Source organism: Gopherus evgoodei, chromosome 10 (assembly GCF_007399415.2).
Source record: "Gopherus evgoodei ecotype Sinaloan lineage chromosome 10, rGopEvg1_v1.p, whole genome shotgun sequence".
Taxonomy (NCBI): Eukaryota; Metazoa; Chordata; order Testudines; family Testudinidae; genus Gopherus; species Gopherus evgoodei.
Window position 1 is genome coordinate 34,537,878 of NC_044331.1, and position 20,564 is coordinate 34,558,441.

General features: G+C 40.5%; 1 protein-coding gene across 1 annotated transcript in view; it reads left to right on the plus strand.

Moving 5' to 3' along the window:
• USP3 (ubiquitin specific peptidase 3) overlaps positions 1–20,564 on the plus strand; it is a 66,956-nt gene that overhangs the window by 752 nt on the left and 45,640 nt on the right. The window contains exon 2 of the mRNA XM_030576964.1: positions 18,746–18,806. Within this exon, the coding sequence (XP_030432824.1) occupies positions 18,746–18,806 (61 nt within the window). The remainder of the gene's footprint in view (positions 1–18,745; positions 18,807–20,564) is intronic.

Genomic DNA, 20,564 nt, shown 5'->3' on the forward strand with positions numbered 1-20,564 from the left:
TGAGAAGCTTTGTCTTAATTTTTAAAACATTTTTATTTGTCCAGAGTTTTCACGATGTGGTTTGGATGGGAGTACTGGGGGGCTGGGAAGAAGACAGCACTGTGTTATATAGATTGAAGGAGCCAGTAGATTGAGTGGTGGGTAATAAAGTGGAGTGTGATCCCTATGTATAAATCTACACAATATAAATGAACATTTACGCATTCTAGACAGATGGTGCAGGAGGAACGTAGGAGTCAACATTGTGCGCTGCACATTGACTTAATAACACAAATATGTATCTGTAACATTTGTATTATTTCTTCAGTACCATCTGTGTCCAGATATTGTTTGTTCAAAGCTTTCCCCTGGTAGTGTTGCTCTGCCCAAGCTGCTCTAAATTCAACTTGTTAATGACACCGTAATTATTGCTAATTTTTCAAACAGATGACCTCTGATGGTAGCTGTCATTTTAGCTTACATTCTTCTCTGTATTCATTGTAAAAAAAGAAACCCTAGCACATTTAGTATGTGTAGCAATAGGCGCGTTTGTAACAATAAGATGCTTCCTTCCACCCCCCAACTGTGTCTGTGGGCATTTCCTGGAGCCAAGGTGGGGTACTTCTGCTGCTTTTTTTTGGTAAAACCAGTTATTTTACTCTTTAAAGCTTCTGCTTTTACACACGAGTTTGTTTTTCAGTGGAATGATGCAGAGTAATGGTTAGAAAGGGAGAGTGCATAAAGGAAAACTTGTTCATTTCTGTATATTTCTTTATCTGGAAATCCAGCCCTTATGGTTGGGTCACCTCATGGTGCTGACATATGGCATTAAGGTTTACGTTTCAAAGAACACCAGAAAGATAACGTTACCAAAGCTGAAAATATACTAAGCTGTTAATGCAACTGTTTAACTAAGAAAAGAGCCAGTCTTCTAGAAAACATGAAAATGCTGATATTGTGGAAAGCCTCATTTCATACAGAAAGGTGAAGTTTGATTGATAGACATGCTGTTTTCTGAGGAAAGGAGTTCAACGATTAGAACGAATTTTCCTTTGTCAGGCAAGTGCATGTCCACCAAGCTAGCACTTATGGGAAGAGACTGTGCTGGATGCTGAACTGATTTATTACAGTTGAGAGGAGGTGGGAGGGAGTTAAACTCTTTGAGAAACGGACTAGATTTATAATGGTGCTATATCCAGGAGCGTGCTCTCTCTCTCTTCACTTTTTAAATAAAACCTAGAAACAATAACAAAATCCCATATACATTATTTGGATAGGTAAATCAGAAGTACAGTATTAATTCTTAACAAGTGGATAAAGAAACATTTATAGCTAGTACACTAAATTTATAACATTCAGTAAAAACATAAGCCAGTTATCAATTATGGGAGAGACAAATTGCTCATAACTCTCCTTAATTGAATTCTTCAGTCCCTTCACAGGATTGCTAGATGGAACTACTCTAGTCCATATTTAGTAGTCTGAGTGACATTTCACATGTGGGCTGCCTATCTTGATAGACTATTATTTGTTAGTGTTACATGATCTCTGCAGTGGTGCACAGGATACTCTTTATCTGCCATCATTTCAGTGACAGTAGCACTTTGAATGATGCCCACAGAAATCAGCTTGTGGTGGGTGGTAATGGATCCCAATTTTCCCTAAGAACTCTGCTGACTCTTTTATATGAAGATTTGCCCATGGCAGAATGTCTGTGCCATGTACCATTGTTCTCAGCTTTTTTTTTTTGGTAGGACTGTGATAGATATTTTTGTTCCTTCAGAAATGAGAGAATAAAACTTCAGTTATTCTTCATTGTCACCTCTGTTTTTGTTCTTTATCGCCTAAGAAGTGAACCTCATTAGCAGGAGTCTTATTCTTTGCTTGTTCAGCTAAATGGTAATATACCATTCAAAAAGAAAATGGCTTCTATATAATTTCATAAATTGTCAAGACTTACTGGGACTGGATAAGGCTGGATAAATGGGGGCTTTCTTTATTTGTCTTTTATTGCCCTAAATTGGAGAAAAATATTTAGCCAGATAATTGTCTTCCCTCCTTTTATCCTGAAATTCCACAGTTTCTGTGACCTAACATGGCCCAAAAGTATCTCCAAAGAATGGGTGATCTGTTCCATTCTGAGTTCGCTGACCTTCGTCTGAAAAGGAGAATGAAGATGCTGATACATAGGGGATACTTTGACTGCCATATGACCCACTAGTGACAATAAAACATTCTGGAATACCTTGGAGAGTGGGTCCTTAATATAAACAAAGTGACTTAGAGTTTGGACTGTTCCAGGTACCCTGGATTTGAAGGCCCTCTAAATGTTAGATTGATTGATGCACACGGATTGAATACTCTTTTTATCCCTAAAAGAGTCTTGATAGCAGTGACACTTCATTGTATAATGCGGAGGCTTCTCAAAACATTTTCACGAGAAGTGCAATAGTAGAACAATGCTATTTGCACTACACAGCTGGTGTTTGAAAAATAACAGTATCAGAGATAGGGTGGTTAGGGGGAAGGAGTGCAGCAGACTGAAGAGGTGTATTGACCTTTGAAGTTAACAGTCCCTTTGCTAACAACTCCCTTTTAAGCTAACAGTCAAGATTCCTTTGGAAGTCTCTTGACTGATGATGGCAAACTGTGAGAATAATGAAAGGCAGTATTTGTGAGCACACTCAGCCAAATCTGAAGTCTTCTGCTCCAAATCAAAGAATAAGGGCCCGTGCCCATTTCTAGACAATATCTAGAACTTTAATCAGCACAAATAACATGGCAGTATAGTTCAGAAACTGGAGAGTGCAAATTCCACCCTTTAAAACATAGCAAGCCATTCCCCAAGATTATTATTTGAAGCCTGGTAATGTGTTCTGTGCTGGATGAAATACAAAAGGCAGCATGTTCCTTGCTTTGTGGAGTTTGCAATCTAAATAAATGGACAACACACAATGCATTGTGAGAACTTCCCTGTGGGTGTCTATCTTAAAGATTTTTTTAATTGCTTAGAGCAATGGGTCTTGTGAAAGAACATGAAAGGAACGAGATGAGATAAATTACTAGGAAAGGCAGAAATTGTGCAGAAACATGCTGAAAATCCCTTCTAATCAGTACTGTCACATGAAATATTGTTTGCAGATTTCAGCTACTTCCAGTTAGAGCTAAATGTTTCCGTGCATTTTATTTTCTGTAATTTCTGATGGTTTAGGATATTGGCAATAATCCCAGGCAAAACCAGTTAAATTTATGACATGCCACACTCTCAGGACTCTTGTGCAAACCATATAATTAAAAAAAGGATTCTCAATAGCTCAGTTATGGTATTTTCCTATCACGTTTTCACATACTCATTCGTGCAACCGCAGCCAACCATATCTCACCTATCACAGCACACTTCCAAGCAGACCTGGGCAAGCTTGAAGGGTCTTGCCAACTTTTTTGGAATGGAGAAGACAAATTGATGCTTTGTGCAGTGTGAAATTGCAAAATGTTCCTCTAGAAAAACTCATGACAGCTAGGATTGTCTCTGGTTAAATATTCAGTACTTGTAAGAGGAAATTGTTGCACTTCAAGTATGCTTAAAACCTCATACTTCAGATCACTATCAGCTGAATACCTGGTTTTTAAAATAACACGGTTGTTTTTATGAAATACTGAAGGATTCCTTTTGCTGTAGAACTGTATATCCTGCAGAAGTTCAATATATTTGCTTGGAACTTGTGTTATCTTTGCATGGTAGCTTGTGATGCAGTAAAAACTGCAACTAGCATTTACTCAGAGCCTCATAAAGTGCTGTCCTCCTGATGTCTGTTGGATTTTAAAAACTAGGGGGGAGAGAGAGAGATATCTTGGGTAAATAATTTTGGCCTACTGAAATATGATTAAAGTGGAAATCCAAATGCTGAAATATGAGACTCTTTTTCTACTCAATTAAAGTAACTTTACAAAATGGATTGCTAATCTGCTGTCTTCCAAACTCATTAATTATTTCATTTATATATGAGAGCTCAAATGCTATCAATGCAAGTGGGAGAATTTTCAGGGATAGGAGTTTATTGGGTCTGGCTGACTGCTGGTTATGTTTTTCCTTACATAAACCAGTTACACTGTTCTCTATTCATTTGGGTAGGTAGCAGCATCCTGCCACACTGTGTTTTTTGGCATCGCAATCTTGGACTGTAGTAAGCAGTGCCAAAACAAATATGCTGTAAAAGTACATGTACACAGACTTTAACCTTCTCAGCTCAGCTTCTCCTCATTTCTTCTCCATCGTCATCAGTACTAGTCTCTGCCATAGTTCATAAGGAGAGAACAAAGTTCCTAATTTCCTTTAATTCTTCCTATGATAGGAAACCCCCAGCCCCCCACTGGTATAGAGAAATAACCCATTTCATATTAAGACCCTGATTCTTCAGTCAGGTTGAGATGGCCCCAGGCCTTTATGCCTGCATAGAGTCTCATTGAATTCAGTGACATTGTGAGGATATGAGTCTGTGTGCATGGGGATTTGTTTGTGGGATTAGGGTTGCAACCAAGTCCCATTTTTCTGTTTTTTCTCCTGTAACTTTGCCTTGGAAAATTGGTTTGGCCTAAAAATTACTAGCCTTACTCTGAAATTAAAGGAGAGAACTTCTTTGCAAAAACATTTTTAGCCTTGTTTGAGTTAAAGGTCACTTAAATTTCAAAGCACAGTAGATTTTTTTTTTTAATCTAGTGTTTCTTTGGGAGCTTCAGATCAAGAATAGCTTGTTAATAACCTTTCAAACTTTGTATATTGATAAATCTCCTTAAAAGCTCATGTACCAGCAGTATCTGAAGAAAATAGGTTCTAATTAAGCAAAGCTCATTAATGTTTTGTGCTATTTAGTTTTGGACCCAATCTTGCTTCTGTTAAACCAAATGGAAATTTTTAGATGTTTAATCTATGGACAGTCCCTACATATCTGTCAGCAGGTTGCCCCCTATTGTCTAGATCAGCCTAGAAAGAAAGTAAGGAATTTTTAGAGGTATTGGTTAGCAGAGATCTTCCTTCTGCGCTAGTAGTAGAGACTTGTGTTTTCAGAGCTGAAGGATCAGAGTTCCAGTCTCAGCACAGCAGGCATGTTCTTTATGGAGGGGAGGTAAATCTTTTATATTTAATGTGGCAACCCCACACTTCCAATATAACGTTAACTTTGATTCCTTTTCCAATTTCAGAAAAAGAACTCGATGTTTGCAAATATTAGAACTGTGTCTTGTTGCATTATATTGAGTAAATACTATTTGAAATGAATGTATTTTGAAATGATTTCTCTATGAAGTGTTTGTGTTCGTACTACCTCAGTCTGCCCAAAAAAATCATATTGCATCACAAAATATGAAACAGATTTTTAACATAGGGCATTGCATGAGACAGTCTTCAAGGAATAGATGTTAAAGGTGCTGCTTTTATTTGGACACTAGGTGTGTTTCTATGTCAGGGAAGTTGTCTGGAAAGAGAACATGGCAGTGAAGAATACTTGTATATATCTGAATTCATCCAGGCAACTTCTGAAAAGTGAAAAAAAATTCCAGGAACTAGTTAAAAATCTCTTTCAGCTGGATATTTCCAAAATGCCCCCTTGGTCTAGGACAGGGGTTGGCAACCTTTCAGTTGTGGTGTACCAAGTCTTTCATTTATTCACTCTGATTTAAGGTTTTGCATGCCAGTAATACATTTTATCGTTTTTAGAAGGTCTCTTTCTATAAGTCTATAATATATAACTAAACTATTGTTGTATGTAAAGTAAATAAGGTTTTTAAAATGTTTAAGAAGCTTCATTTAAAATTAAATTAAAATGAAGAGCCCCCTGGATCAGTGGCCAGGACTTGGGCAGTGTGAGTGCCACTGACAATCAGCTCGAGTGCTGCCTTTGGCACGCATGCCATAGGTTGCCTACCCCTGGTATAGGAAGAAATGTGGACAGGGAGGTTAGGCAGAGGCATATAAACTGAGGCAGTATAAACAAGTCGTATGAAATTTTGGTTTTCACTGACTTCACTAGTGCTTGTTATATGGATTTTTGTAAAACCTGATAAATATCTAAATGAGTTGATGTACCCCATGGAAGAGTTCTGCGTACCCCCAAGGGTATGTGTACCCCTGGTGGAGAACCATTGAGATAGAAGTATAGATGACTTGCAAATCTGACACCATCCTCATCTGAGGTGGCAGATACAGAGGTCACCACTACAGCACAGTGAATCATGCAGACAATTACAGTTGTCTAATTATAATTAGGCTAATAAAGCTCACCCACCTTCCCTGCACCTTTCAAAATGGTGGAAAAGCACTAGGTAATTGCTAAGTATTATTAGTCTTTTTTTTTAGATGGGTAGTTAAGGTTTAGCTAGGTTCAGTAACAGGTGAAAGATGTTATCTAGTGGTTTAGGCAGGAGCTGTGGAATGGTACAGTGTGATTTCTAGTCTTAGGTCTTACACTTGGTTCATGCAGTTCTAACCTTCTTTACCAGTACTTGGAATGAAGGTAGGTTAGGCCTTGGGGAGCCTTGGTTAACTTGGCCAATGCAAATCATTTAATATTAGTAATCTGATGCCATTTCACGTCCCATTTATTTATCTTCATTTATCTGTGCAAAAAATATTTAGGAAAACAAAATAAATAAATGACTTCCTTCCCCCCCCCCCCCCAAAAGCAATTGCTGAGTAGTTTCCAAAACCAACTCCCTCAGTTCTGGAAACCAGCTAAGGGTTTTGTGTTTTGTTTATGTTCTGAGATTACTAGGAGAAACTATTTTAATTTAGGTCAGAGTAGAGGCTTTTGTGTTGTGATGGAATATGCGTTACTTTATATTGGTAATTTGCTTACTATAGGGGCAGCATAAGTCTTGGTGTCATTAATGGGTAATTTCCTTGCTTGTAAATGGGGATTTAATTTTGTTTTTTGCTTTATAAATGATATGATAGGGAGTAAATTTATCACTTAGCAGTTGTAAATAGTTTGTAAAACCAATTCTCTTTTCTAAAACTTTTCTCTTTTGAGTCCATCTATTAAATCTGGATTTCTACAAATATGACTGTGAAATTTCTGTTAAAATTTTTTGTTACCCATTTGGCTCTAGTCAAAATACTGACAGGAAACCTATCTAAATTAGGCAGTTTCACAAAAGGTGGCTAATCTTTCTAGAATATTGCAAACTGATACTGATTTACCTTTCCTGTAAAATATCTCAGTACTCTCTGAGGCCCTGCACCTACACTGGATCTGCACAGACAGGGCCTTGTGCCTGGACTGAACCACATTTACACCGTTGGAATTTTGTGTAGGTGCAAGTGTTTGCTCGGGCAGGTCAGACTGCAGGAACTGGGACTTAGATGGCTAATGATAACTCTGGATACTTAGGCTTTGTCTACACAAACACTTTTGTCAGTAAAATTTTGGCAGTCGAGTGTGAAAAAACACCCGCCTGATGGACATAAGTTGCACCGACATAAGTGCCGGTGTGGACAGCTGCTGACATAGCTACCACTGCTTGTTGGGGGTGGGCATGGAGCGACTGCACTTGAGACCTTTCAGTGGTGTAGCTGAAGTGGTGCAGTGTGCCGCTCTAAGATTCGTAGTGTAGACATAGCCTACTTTTCTGCTGTCAACTGGTTAGTAACATCTTAGTCTGGTGGACTCTTGAAACTCTCTTCCTGTATCTTATTCACTCAGAATGTTTTGATGGCTTCCTCTGTGTCTGACAGGCAGAATAGAGGGGGATGGTCTGAAATAAATAGGCTGTTAGAATCTTCCCCCCAATACATTGTGACCTCAGACTGCTAGGGGATTCAGAGGATTACCCTCATTAAGAGATGGGTCAGATCTTGAGAATTGCAATGCAATCTGTTTTGGTTTTCCTTGACCTCTCTCTGAAATTGGTCCGTCTGATTTGTGTCTCTTGGTTTTATTGTTTTTATATTGGTATAAAGTCTTTTTAGGTGTGTGCTACTGTATTCTGTATTGTATAATAATTCTCTCACAGACAAGGCTTGATTTATTTATTTATTTATGGTAAATGTGCGTACTCTTTATTTTCAAGAATTGTTAACTTTACGTTTAAGTAAATGTTTGCACTAGTAAGAATTAAACAGCAACAAAACCCTTAGATACTGATTATTCAAAATGTGGTAAAAACTCAGATTAAATAACAGATTTAGAAGTAAGTTCATATATGATATAGTTTGCTAGATTAAACTAATGGTGGGGAAAAATGCACTAGGTATTTTCTGGTGGAATGTATAGCACCATAAATTTAAGCTAAGGATAGAAATGTTTTGTTGGTGTGGGGTGCAAAGAATAACCTTGTACGGAAATTTTCTGATTTAAAATATCCTGCCAAGTCTTACTATACTGTTTAGAAAATCTAATGAATTGCCTAAAAATATGGCATTTCTGTAAACTGAAAACTAGTCTTACGCTATTATTAAAGAAGCATCCTTGTGTAATGTTAGTGATGTTTATGACCTTTTTTCCTCCACAGCCCCTGACAAAAAAGCAAGAATTGACTGACTGCCGTAGTTTTAGCAGCGTCTAATTTTTGTCTGGCCTGGTTCTCTATTCTTTGTTTAACCACTTCCTCAGGAACTAGTACCTCTGTTTAGCCCGAGTTAGAAGTTATAGCGTAGTTACAGTTTTTTTCCTTCCCGAGTGTCTGCTCGTCCAGTATCTGTTTAAAGAATACAAACAAATATGGAACTTGCTGTATCTTTCTATTACCAGGTTTTTCAATTGCTTACATAATCACAAAGTATCAGGACTGCAGCTAGCACAGTTGAGTGCAATTTAGGAAGTGAATTGTAAACAGGAGAAAATAATCTGTTGTTCTCTGATGAGCATGTTTCAATGCTAGCATGTTCCTAGCACTTTAATTACCTTATTTTATTTATTCTTGGGGAATGAGTGTTTACTTCCCATCATGTTACTTTTGAATTCTTATTCAGCAGTTGTTTGGCAGGTCTATGCTCAGTTTGTTGTTTCCAAAATCAGTTGATTCAGGTCAACCAGGGAAGTTCTTGCAGTACAATAAGCATTGCTTTTACTTACAATGACAAGTAGCAAATATCAGGACATGCTGCAAATGTACAGTCATGTATTAGTGTCTGCATGAGTATAGTGAGAGCAGGAAAACAAAATGTGGCCCCAGCTCTTTTTCTGACTGGGCACTGGTAAGATGACATTATAGTTTAGGTTCACGTGGACGGTTCCGCAAAGGAGCGGGGATCCATCTGCAGTGATACTATTTACGGCGTCAGTCCTGCAGTAAGCATCTGTGATATCCTCTTACTAGTTCATTGGTTATCCAAAGGGTCTTACAGGAGCAATAGGTAGATGAGACTTGAAATTCTGATAGGCGTAATAAGCAGGGTAATTAAAAGGAAAATACTAAACCAAACCCTAATCTCTTCTGGTTTTCTTGATGCATCAGAAATGAGCAATTCCCCGCCCCTCTTTTTTTTTCTTTCCTTTTTCTTAAGCAGATGATTTAGTTCAGAGGTTCTCAAACTGTGGTTTGTGGATCACCAGTGGTCCGCAGGCTCCATTCAGGTGGTCAGCAGATAGTTCCCTCTAAGGTGCACACCTTGGTGGCTGCACACAAAAAAAAATGAAGGGCCACCCACCTAATTAGTGGAGTCACGGCTGCACAGCTCCACTAATTAGGTGCCTGGACCCTGGAGAAGACGCACATGTAAGGTGAGGTGGTGGTCTCGGGGGCAATGGGGATAGGTGGGAGGGGGCAGTAGGGTGAGAAGGGGGGTGGGGGGAATTTGAGATGTGCAGGGCTGTGGCAGCCAGAAAAAGAGGCAACTTTCCACAGCTCCAGGGCTGCAGCTGTCAGGGGGAGATGGCCCTCATTCCCAGCCTCAGCTCTGTGGCTGCTGTGGTGGGGGAGAGACCCCTCTCCTTCCCAGCTCCAGCTTGGGGGCTGCCATGGCGGGGGAGAGAGGGTGCATCCATCTTGTTAGAAAGGTAAGACTACTGATATTAAAATATGAGTTGTGTGCTTTTATTTGTAGAGCAAAAAATATTAATTATTATTAAGGTTTTTTTTAATATAGCACTTTTATCCAGAGTGCTTTACAATAGTTAGCTAATGGTATTAAACAAAATTTGGAAAGATCATTAAGTGATCCACCGAGACCCTCAGCAATTTTCAAGTGGTCTATGGGAAAAAAAGTTTGAGAACCATTGATTTAGTTTATATTAGGGATGACCAAGTAATCATTTTTAAATTGCAACATTTTCACAGTACATTTCCTCGCTGAGTTTTACCTAAATATTGATGCTGAATTACTTTTGCAGATTAGAAACTCTCCACAAACAACATGCAGTCATACTTACTCTGCTTTAGGCCTGCTTCGTGCAGCTGGGTCTGGGCAGGCAGGCACCTATGAACATCTCCACAGTATTTATAACTCAAATATTGCGACATCAAGCTATTGCATGAGACCTAGAAAATGACTTTTACCCCGACATTTTAAAAGCAGCACATAATGTTTAACTTGCCAACGCCTAGTCAAGTTGTTTGGGGTGGGGTTTGTGGGTAAATTCCTACCCAGCACTTTGAAAATTTACTCATAACACTTTTCCCCTTTCTCTTCCTCATGCAAAACAGCTTTCATTACAATTGCTCAACCAGAGTTGATAGCATCCAATTTGTTAAATTCAAAACAGATACTCATTTTAAGATGTGTATATAGTCAAAAATAAGTCATTTGGGTGAGTATATTGGCTTTTTAAATCCTGGAAGCCTTCACTAGATTAGGAGGATTAATTCTGTAAAATTGTAGCATTCTGCTTGGAAGTGTTTTTGGGACACTTCTGTCCCTCTGACTTTATCATGAGTGTAAATATTAGTACGCATTGCTTCCGTGTATGGTTGTAGCTACTCCAGTTGCCTAAGGTAGTCTCCTTTTTTGTAGGTGCACACGCCTTTCAAGAGTGCCAGTCAAGGGAAACTATGGCAACATATGAATTAATAAAATACTAATTGGCATCAATAAAATCCAGAACAAGTAGTAATATTTATATGTAAATCACTCAGGGTGCTGGAAATAGATTGGAAAATAATCATGAACCCAATTAAGTATAGAAACAAACAAATGAAAGTTAAAAGGAAAGAGATTGGAAGAAAAGATAATCAATATAGAGTCAACAGCTGTTGTTCTAAAATCCTTTTAGGGTAGGGAAAGAACTGTAAGGCACTGAAGTAGGAAGGAAGGTAATGAGATGGGTTTCAGAGGGTAGTGAATGCCACACTGTTTAGCCCACCCAGGGCCGGCTCCAGGTTTTTTGCCGCCTTACCCCCCCAAAAAAAGGAGAGAAAAGAAAAATCCAGAGTGCAGCCACTGAAGCAAAAAAAAGGGCCAGAGTGCCGCCCCTTGAAAAGTGCCACCCCGACACATGCTTGGGATGCTGGTGCCTAGAGCCGGCTCTGAGCCCACCACAGCAAAAGCGCAATCAGCTTTGACTTCAGTAGCAGAAATGGGATCCTTTCAACCACATGTGTGAGCAGAAGTGTCTGTTAGTACAAGGTTCAAGAAGCAGGACTTCAGGGTTGCCAGAGCCAACTCCATTAAGGACTTTAACAACCAGTAATTCAGGTGGTCTATCTGTCACTGTACAGACAGGCAACGTAAAGAAAGTAAGAGGCTGGCAGACCTGGATTCTAATCAGAGCTTTGCCGGCTACTTGTAGTGTGACCTTGGTCAAGTCACTTGACCTGTTTCTGAGAAATGTGGCTAGTACTTTATACCATTCTCTGAGCTCCTCAGATGGAAGGCCCTGCATAAGTGCAGAGTTCTGTTTGATGGAAAATTTCCAGCAAAATGAAACTAATTAAAGATTTCATGTATAAATTTTATGTTTTTCGTGAAGAGTTTTGTTTTCCCGCCACTATTAATCATTTTCCAGCCTTTTGGTTTGCAGCTCTCTCTTCTCCCTCTTTACCTCCTCTAATCTTTGTAGAAGTGATAGTAGAGGAGAATCTTGGCCTGGTTTCATAGGCTTGATTAGTCTATCCTGTGACAGATCATGCTTCATGTAATACAGCTGCTATTTCACATTTTTCCCTGTGAGCCGCTACTCCTTTTCCCCTCAAGGGCTGCTGCTGGAGTCTGCCCAACTCGTCTTGCTGTGTTGCCAGTCTCGTGTGCCAGACAGACAATCTTCTGAGAAAGATAAAGTAGGGACATTTTTCTTAACAAAACAGAGCAGTGGGTCACTATTAGACAATATGGGGTAAAAAATAGGGGAAGTGAAAGCAATTCTAATTGTGCTTCCAAATATTTTTAACAGTATTCTCTACATGCAACTTTCCCTGGAAGCTCAGTACTGTAGTCGTGTGTCCCCTACCCCCACCCAAAGTCTTGTCTACACCAGGTATATCCATATAATTATACTGTTAAAGTTACACTGACCTTTCTCCCCATATGGATGATATTTTACCAGTGGCGGCAGCTTTTTGGTTTTGGTTTTTTTTGGATTTAGCTTGTACTGACATAAGCAAGACTGAAAGCAGGCCACTGTGTTTCCAGATAAAAAGTATTTTTACACTAACTGTACAAAAAGCATCCATGTGGGGAGTCACATGAGTGTAACTACTGCTGTATAATTATACCTGTGTAGTAATGCTGGTAAATTTACCGGTGTAGATTTAATAAGCTATTTTATAAAGGATGAAAAAGCAGTTATTGGAAACTGCTCAACGATCTTAATCTTGGTCCCTATTCAGCCAGCTTCTAGACTTCATTAATTACTGGCTGAACTTCATACTCATCCCAGAGTGTTGCTCTTGTTATGCCAATGTTTTATGCCTTTTTCTTTACCTTTATTCCATTGTTAAGGAGCTGTTTCCTCACATCCAGGTTGTGAAGTAAAGTCTGTGGTAGCCATGGCATTAGGTTATTTCTACTCCATGATTTGCAAAGCAGCTGATTAGAGTTCGTTACGTACCCTTAACACCATATGCCAAATGCTTCCATGGGTACTGCATCATACAGCGGTTCTTAACTTGGCACTTTACAAGGGCTGTTTCCTGTTTGTCTCCTGCTCTTCCTGATCTTTGTGTGTGTGTCTGAGTTAATGCAGTGGATTCTTCAAACAAAACTATTCTTCGTGTATGCGCAATGTGCCCCAGGTGGCACATAGCCAGGATTCATGACCGGATTTGGTCCACTGGTTCAATCATTAGCTTGCCTGGGCTGGGCTGGGTACTGATGGAGAGCTCAACATGAATGCTGTTCTATGCCCTCCACAAAACTATTAATTTGGGGCTTTGTATGCAGCACATACACTGAAATTTTCTATAGTCAAAGCCCACAACTCTAGGTTCTAAGGGAGTAGGGTCTTTTGTCTCTGATGTTCTTGTTTCATTGGAATACACTGGAGAGCTGTGTGAAATAACATATCTTACAAGATCCATAAGTACTCACACAAGAAAGAACACGAGGGGAAGCGGGGAGGAACCCTTGATGAGCATGCACCCGTCAGCCTGCCTAGAACAGAATGACTAAGGTTTGATAAGTGTTACTCATCAGATGGGACACAGAAACTGGAAGAAACCTACACTATTTGAACTCACTGGAATGAATCTGTACATTTGGTGTTAAATTGTTTGCTTCTTGGGGAAGGGTCCATTGCTCCTTTTTTGTTTGCAAAGTCCTTTGATTGCTTTGGGTGCTATATAAATAATTAACTAGTGTTCAGGTTTCACTTGTGGTGATTACACTGTAGACGACAGAATTTTCCCTCCATTATGTGATTGAATGTATAGTTTCAACACTTCCAAGCAAGCTGATGGTAATGTACAATGGCAAATGACTCACTATTTGAGGCAGCATTGTGGCAGCACAGAATTATTTTCCCCTCTTTCAGATATTAACATCTTTTTCTAAACACTTAAGGCCATTCTAAAAATACAGCAAAACGGCTCAGTTGGTAACTCCTGTAGTGGGCACTTAGGCCATGTCTACATCTACAATTTTGCAGCGCTGGTTGTTACAGCTGTATTAGTACAGCTGTATAGGGCCAGCGCTGCAGAGTGGCCACACTTACAGCAACCAGCGCTGCAAGTGGTGTTAGATGTGGCCACACTGCAGCGCTGTTGGGCGGCTTCAAGGGGGGTTCCGGGACGAGAGAGCAAACCGGGAAAGGAAACCAGCTTCCCCGCGGTTTGCTCTCTCGGTCCCGGAGCCACCCAGCAAACCGCAGGGAAGGAGACCTGCTTGCTCGGGGTTCCGGGACCGAGAGAGCAAACCGGGAAAGGAAACCAGCTTCCCCGCGGTTTGCTCTCTCGGTCCCGGAGCCACCCAGCAAACCGCAGGGAAGGAGACCTGCTTGCTCGGGGTTCCGGGACGAGAGAGCAAACCGGGAAAGGAAACCAGCTTCCCCGCGGTTTGCTCTCTCGGTCCCGGAGCCACCCAGCAAACCGCAGGGAAGGAGACCTGCTTGCTCGGGGTTCCGGGACCGAGAGAGCAAACCGGGAAAGGAAACCAGCTTCCCCGCGGTTTGCTCTCTCGGTCCCGGAGCCACCCAGCAAACCGCAGGGAAGGAGACCTGCTTGCTCGGGGTTCCGGGACCGAGAGAGCAAACCGGGAACGCCGCGGTTTGCTCTCTCGGTCCCGGAGCCAGCCAGCAAACCGCAGGGAAGGAGACCTGCTTGCTCGGGGTTCCGGGACCGAGAGAGCAAACCGGGAACGCCGCGGTTTGCTCTCTCGGTCCCGGAGCCAGCCAGCAAACCGCAGGGAAGGAGACCTGCTTGCTCGGGGTTCCGGGACCGAGAGAGCAAACCGGGAACGCCGCGGTTTGCTCTCTCGGTCCCGGAGCCACCCAGCAAACCGCAGGGAAGGAGACCTGCTTGCTCGGGGTTCCGGGACCGAGAGAGCAAACCGCGGCGAAGCTGGTTTCCTTTCCCGGTTTGCTCTCTCGGTCCCGGAACCCCAAGCAAGCAGGTCTCCTTCCCTGCGGTTTGCTGGGTGGCTCCGGGACCGAGAGAGCAAACCGCGGCGTTCCCGGTTTGCTCTCTCGGTCCCGGAACCCCGAGCAAGCAGGTCTCCTTCCCTGCGGTTTGCTGGGTGGCTCCGGGAACACGAGAGCAAACCGGGAAAGGAAACCAGCTTGATTACCAGAGGCTTCCTCCTTCCACGGAGGTCAAGAAAAGCGCTGGTAACTGTCTACATTGGATTACCAGCGCTGGATCACCAGCGCTGGATCCTCTACACCCGAGACAAAACGGGAGTACGGCCAGCGCTGCAAACAGGGAGTTGCAGCGCTGGTGGTGCCCTGCAGATGTGTACACCTTCAAAGTTGCAGCGCTGTAACTCCCTCACCAGCGCTGCAACTTTCTGATGTAGACAAGCCCTCTAGTTCAAGAGCAGCCAAGGTTCCTGAGCTTGTCTAATGACTAAGGGAAGTGAATACTACTATTAAGCTTTTTGCTCAACTAAAATGTCTTAAGCTGTTTGTAGGACATAGCTCTCTTCTAGATGCATTTTTTGCAAAATGCTTTTGTTCCCTATATTTTTAAAGTAGCATTCAAAAAAGCCAGTGGCAACAGTGAATACAGGCATGAGCAAAATAGCCCAAATAATTTTTTCTTCTCCCCCTTCTCTTGAATCTATGGTACTTTCTGTGACTTAAGAATCCCAGTGAGTCAAGTCTACTTTAACATCCAGCTAGATCTGTAACTCTTTTCTTTGAAAGTTGGATGATAGCCTGATCCTTCCAACAAATGTGTTGCCGGAATTGACAAGCAGTAGAGAATCTGTTTCCTCACCCTCAGTGCTATGTTTTGTCAACTGCACAAAGCAGCCCCCCTCTGGTACAACTATCCTCTATCATCCTAAATGGGTGGTCCTATGTGAGGGGCAATTGTTGAGGTTTCATAATTTACATGGATTGAGGAGGGATTTGTCATGGCCCTGTGCTTTTATAGGGACTGGTCTTGTTCTTTTGCACTTAACAAACACTTTTTCATTCCCATTTATTTTTTAATTTGAAATACAAACCAACACAGTCCTGTCTTATTCTGTCCTATGTGTTGTGTACCAGTATTATCTATGGGATCAGTACAGCTGTAGAAATGGGATGTGAAATCTTCTGATGTAAAGTCACAAAAATATTGGAGGGTCCCATGTAAACAGTTTTTTTTTAAAAACAAAACAAAAAAGTAGGTTACATCTACACTACAAGCTCTACAGTGGCACAGCATCTGCATCTACACTGGGAAGATGGGTAGGAGGTTAGGTTAATGTAACCACAGCACTCAGAGTGCGAAATGTTCATAGCCTGGAGAGACATAGCTGGGACCATCTAAGTTTTAAGTGCAGACCAGGTCTTAGTAACAATAGTATATTTAAAAATGAATCTTGAGGGCTTTCCTCCATCATACCACTCAAACGACTTTTGCCTTCCTCTGCAGCATGGGGCACGGGTCAACTGCAGGTTTAAACTAGTGTAAATGGTGGAGTCTGTGTAACTTGAAGTCTTTACACCATGATTTGAAGACTTCAGTATCTCAGCCAGATGTTAGGGATCTATTACATGAGCAAGTGTGTGAGGTTCTGTGGCCTGCAGTGTGCAGGAGGTCAGCTAGATGATCCGGATGGTCCCTTCTCACCTTAAGTCTGAGTCAGTGGTCCCCAAACTTTTTCAATTCCACCCAACCGTTACCCAGTCCACACACCCCCAGGAGCTGGGGCGGCATATAGGGTTGGTGGGGCAGGACAGGGAGAAGGAGCCACGCTTTTAGTGTCTGGGCGACTGGGACTGGAGCAGAACTGGGGCCAGGAGCGGAGATGGGTGGCTTTCCCTCTCTGCCCCCTGGAGGCTTGGTCCAGGCCTGCCACGGCCCCCTGGATGTTCCACTGTGCTCTCCATAGGTGTCGCGCCCCACAGTTTGGGGATCAGTGGTCTGAGTCTATGAGAGAACAATTTGAAATAATCACTTTCAAATACTGTAGATTCTTTAAAATAAGTTTTACAACATATGAATAGGAGTGTTTTTTTCGATAATGAATGTATTGGAGATTTTACATTTAAATATTCCTGTGAGGGGTTGTGAGTTTACCACACAACAGCATTGTGCTTATGAATCAGAAAATGAAACATTCTCTTAAGAAGTGAAACAGCCCTGTCTACTTTTATTTTCCTACCTGGCTGAAGTTAAAAAAGGAAGCACACTAATAAAGGTGAAAAGTCAGTTATTTAAATTCTTAGAGGTCTAAATCTAGGATGGAGTTAGGAGTTTTATTGTAAACTATGTCTGTTTTGGCCCAGTGCCCCCTTTAAAGGTTGGCAGAATTTTAGGGCTAAAACTTTTCTTCCCTACAAGGGAAACTGCATTTCAATATTTGACACATTCGCAAATATAATGAAGAGTAAATTTACTAACTGTTCTAAGCCTGAGATTTGACACTAATATAGTACAAGAGCTGAATGTACAGAAGTTCCTATTTTAACATGTGAGAGCACAGATTTGCAACTTGCATTCAAAGATGACATGTATTCTTTGTGTCCTAATGCACATCCTTTGTTTGATGTTCTTGTGAGTTCTGTACTGTTGATATCAGTGGAGACCATTCCATTATAAGTTTTGTGACAGTATTGATGTCTATTTTAAGAAACATCCTGGAAAAATACATATGGCTGTGAGCAATGAAACCTCTTTATGGGACTGGTAAAAATCTGTTACCCTGTGAAGACACTAGTATTCAGATTCTTCAAGAGATCACAGTCAGGTCCTACTGTACATTCCTTTAAACATTTGGAGCATGGGCATAGGCTGATTGATATCTTCAATTAATTTACCTTGTTACCTAAATTGAGGCATTTTCCCCTGGACCTCCTACTGTTCTCATTGCTGTCTTCAGGAGTGGCAAACTTGGAGGGCTGGTTAATACTGTGGCTGGTTGAGGAGAGAGATAAATGTGTGCTCATTGGTTGTGGGTGCAGTCTTAGTGGATGGCAGGAAGCGGCACTCACTAGGATCTATGACAGTGTATATGTAAAGATCTTGTTTAAGTATTGAGACACCCTAAGAACGGTAGCCTTTGTAACCAGAACACTGAACTTTCCCTTCTGTGCTCTAGATTGGACTATAAAACAGAGTCCTTTCACGTGTCCACCATTTTGATTCAGCACATAACTGAAAGGTTAAAATGTTATAGTTAAGACCTGCAGCAGCACTTGCATACAGAAATGAGCATTCAGAATGGCATATGTTAACACAGTGTACAACTTAATTTAGTCTATTTACTACTGATGGAATTGGCAGGCCCTCTTGGAGTAATTTGTCTGAAGTAGTCGTTCTTATAATAGGTTTTATGAAATAATGGTCAAGTTCAGTGACTATAGGTGTTTGTTTTTTTTCAGTCTTACAGGCTGCAGTGATAAAACGCAAAATAAATGCTTTAAAACATTCACTGTTTTTGGAATTGTATTATGTAATGTTTTTGTATTGATTTGAAAATCAAATAATGATCTAATGAAAGCAAAAATGTGATCCTTTGCAATATGAACGGTAGGTAAATGCCTGTGCCTGAAATTAAAAATGAAAGAAGGCTAACATGCCTTGGTATCAGCCACCTCTCCTGCAGCCCCTACTGTAGCTTAATGTGACTATTTTGATATTTTATATAACCATACAGTCAAAGTGTAGCCAGAGAGCTAGTTCCGTCTCACAAGATAGATTCTGTAACTGTAATATCACAGCCAATTCACTTGACTTTCTTTTTGTTTAATAGTGTGCCGATCCAATAAAAGTCCCTGGGTTTGTCTGACTTGTTCAAGTGTCCATTGTGGAAGGTAGGTACAGCACATATTGATTTGGAAATGACTTAACCCCCCTTTTTAATACTCTTTTCATCACCTTGCCTCTGCTTCTTGTTCCGTTTAAAACATTCTCCCTTCAAAGGATGTCTGAATGTCCCTGTTCCATTGTTCCTCCACTCCAGAATATAGTGTCAAAGGAGCTATTGCAGTTCAGCGATTTATACACACACGCTGAACATTCCTCTCTACTTTCCATACATGTATGGTGAGGTATTTTTCTTTTGATTTAAAAGCAAAAATAGTTTATTAATGTTGCAGTAGCTGTTAATATGGTGTGTCAGTGGAACTGTTTAAAGCAGAAGACACAGTGGCAGTGGAACTGCATTTTTTTCTTGTAAAGATCTTCATAATATTTGAAACACTTTTTTATATTTACAAAAGGAGTTTACTGCATTGACTGATTAGTAGATTGATTCAAAATAAAGCTGCTTCTGCTGTAGCAGATTAAAAACAAATAGGTATTTCTTGGTATGCTCTGAATCAAAATCTTGCCCAACTTGTTTTGTGAGATAGCAAGTATCCAGTTTAAACTGAAAAGATCTTAAATGTGTTTTCAGGATACCTTAGAATAAAAAAGTTTCCCTTAGCTATATTGACAGCAGCTGCTGCAGGTGTGTCTTTATCTGATTTTGGTGTACATTGTTGTATGTACATATTTCTGTGTATTTCAGTGTAGTGGTTGAGATGATGATTCACACTTCAAAAAGCCTAGTAGATATTGGTTGGTAAATGTGTTCTGAGATGTGCATGTCTAAGGTTAGTCTAGTGGTTGTCACATTCAGACAAAGACTCTGGGAAATAAAAACATTTAAACTGAGGTCTACCACATGCACTGCCAGGTTTTTATCCTGGAAAACCACCAGTAAGCTTAGCGAGTTTCTCAAATAGATCCCAGTAAATTCTATTTTCACTTTACTTTAACTCTCTGTTCCTGTAGAGGTAAGAATATGTTAACTACTTGAATCATTTATTTCATATCAAAAGCTTCAGCACCAAAAAAAACCCTTTAATTTTCCTGTATTTCAAAAGTTAATAACTTGGAGGGAGGGAGATGGGAAACATCACCATGTTATATAAATGATCAAAGGCTGAAATCAGTAACTTGGAATTTTTATCTCATTCTGTGTGTTTTTTACTGTTTGTTACCAAACCTTTGTTATATGTAGTTAATAGGATTTGAATTAAATTTTTACTCAGTTTGTGTTAGATCTTACAACTGCAGTCAACCCAGGAATTAAACATGTTTGAATGAGAAAGCACCATCATTGTGGTCCGGAAATCTCTAGGATGTAGGGAACCAGCAGGATCTTTTGTTCAGGTAACATTTAAAATACAAAAAGAGAAAATAGAGCCACTCATATCTTTACTTGAAGTGCCACATTGTTCTCTCACCTAGATTTGGGGAGGAGAGAAGAATACCAATACAACACAAGTATCTCTTGCATTTCCAAATTAAGAATTTTTTTCCCTGTTGTCGAAGAGCCTTAGATTTATGGGAGCACCTCAAATTTTGGGAGTGAAAATGTTCACCTTTTCATCTGGTATGCTTTTTATATATGAAAGATTCTACAGACTTTTAAATTACTCTTCATTACATGATCTCAGGTCCAGTGCCTCCCAGATTCATGGACTTTACAATAAAATACAAGAGCTTCAGTTTTTAAATCACTGTCTGCAGAGCAGTGAAGCTTAAAATGGATGTGCTTGTGTGTAGAAGTTAGTGTTCAGTTA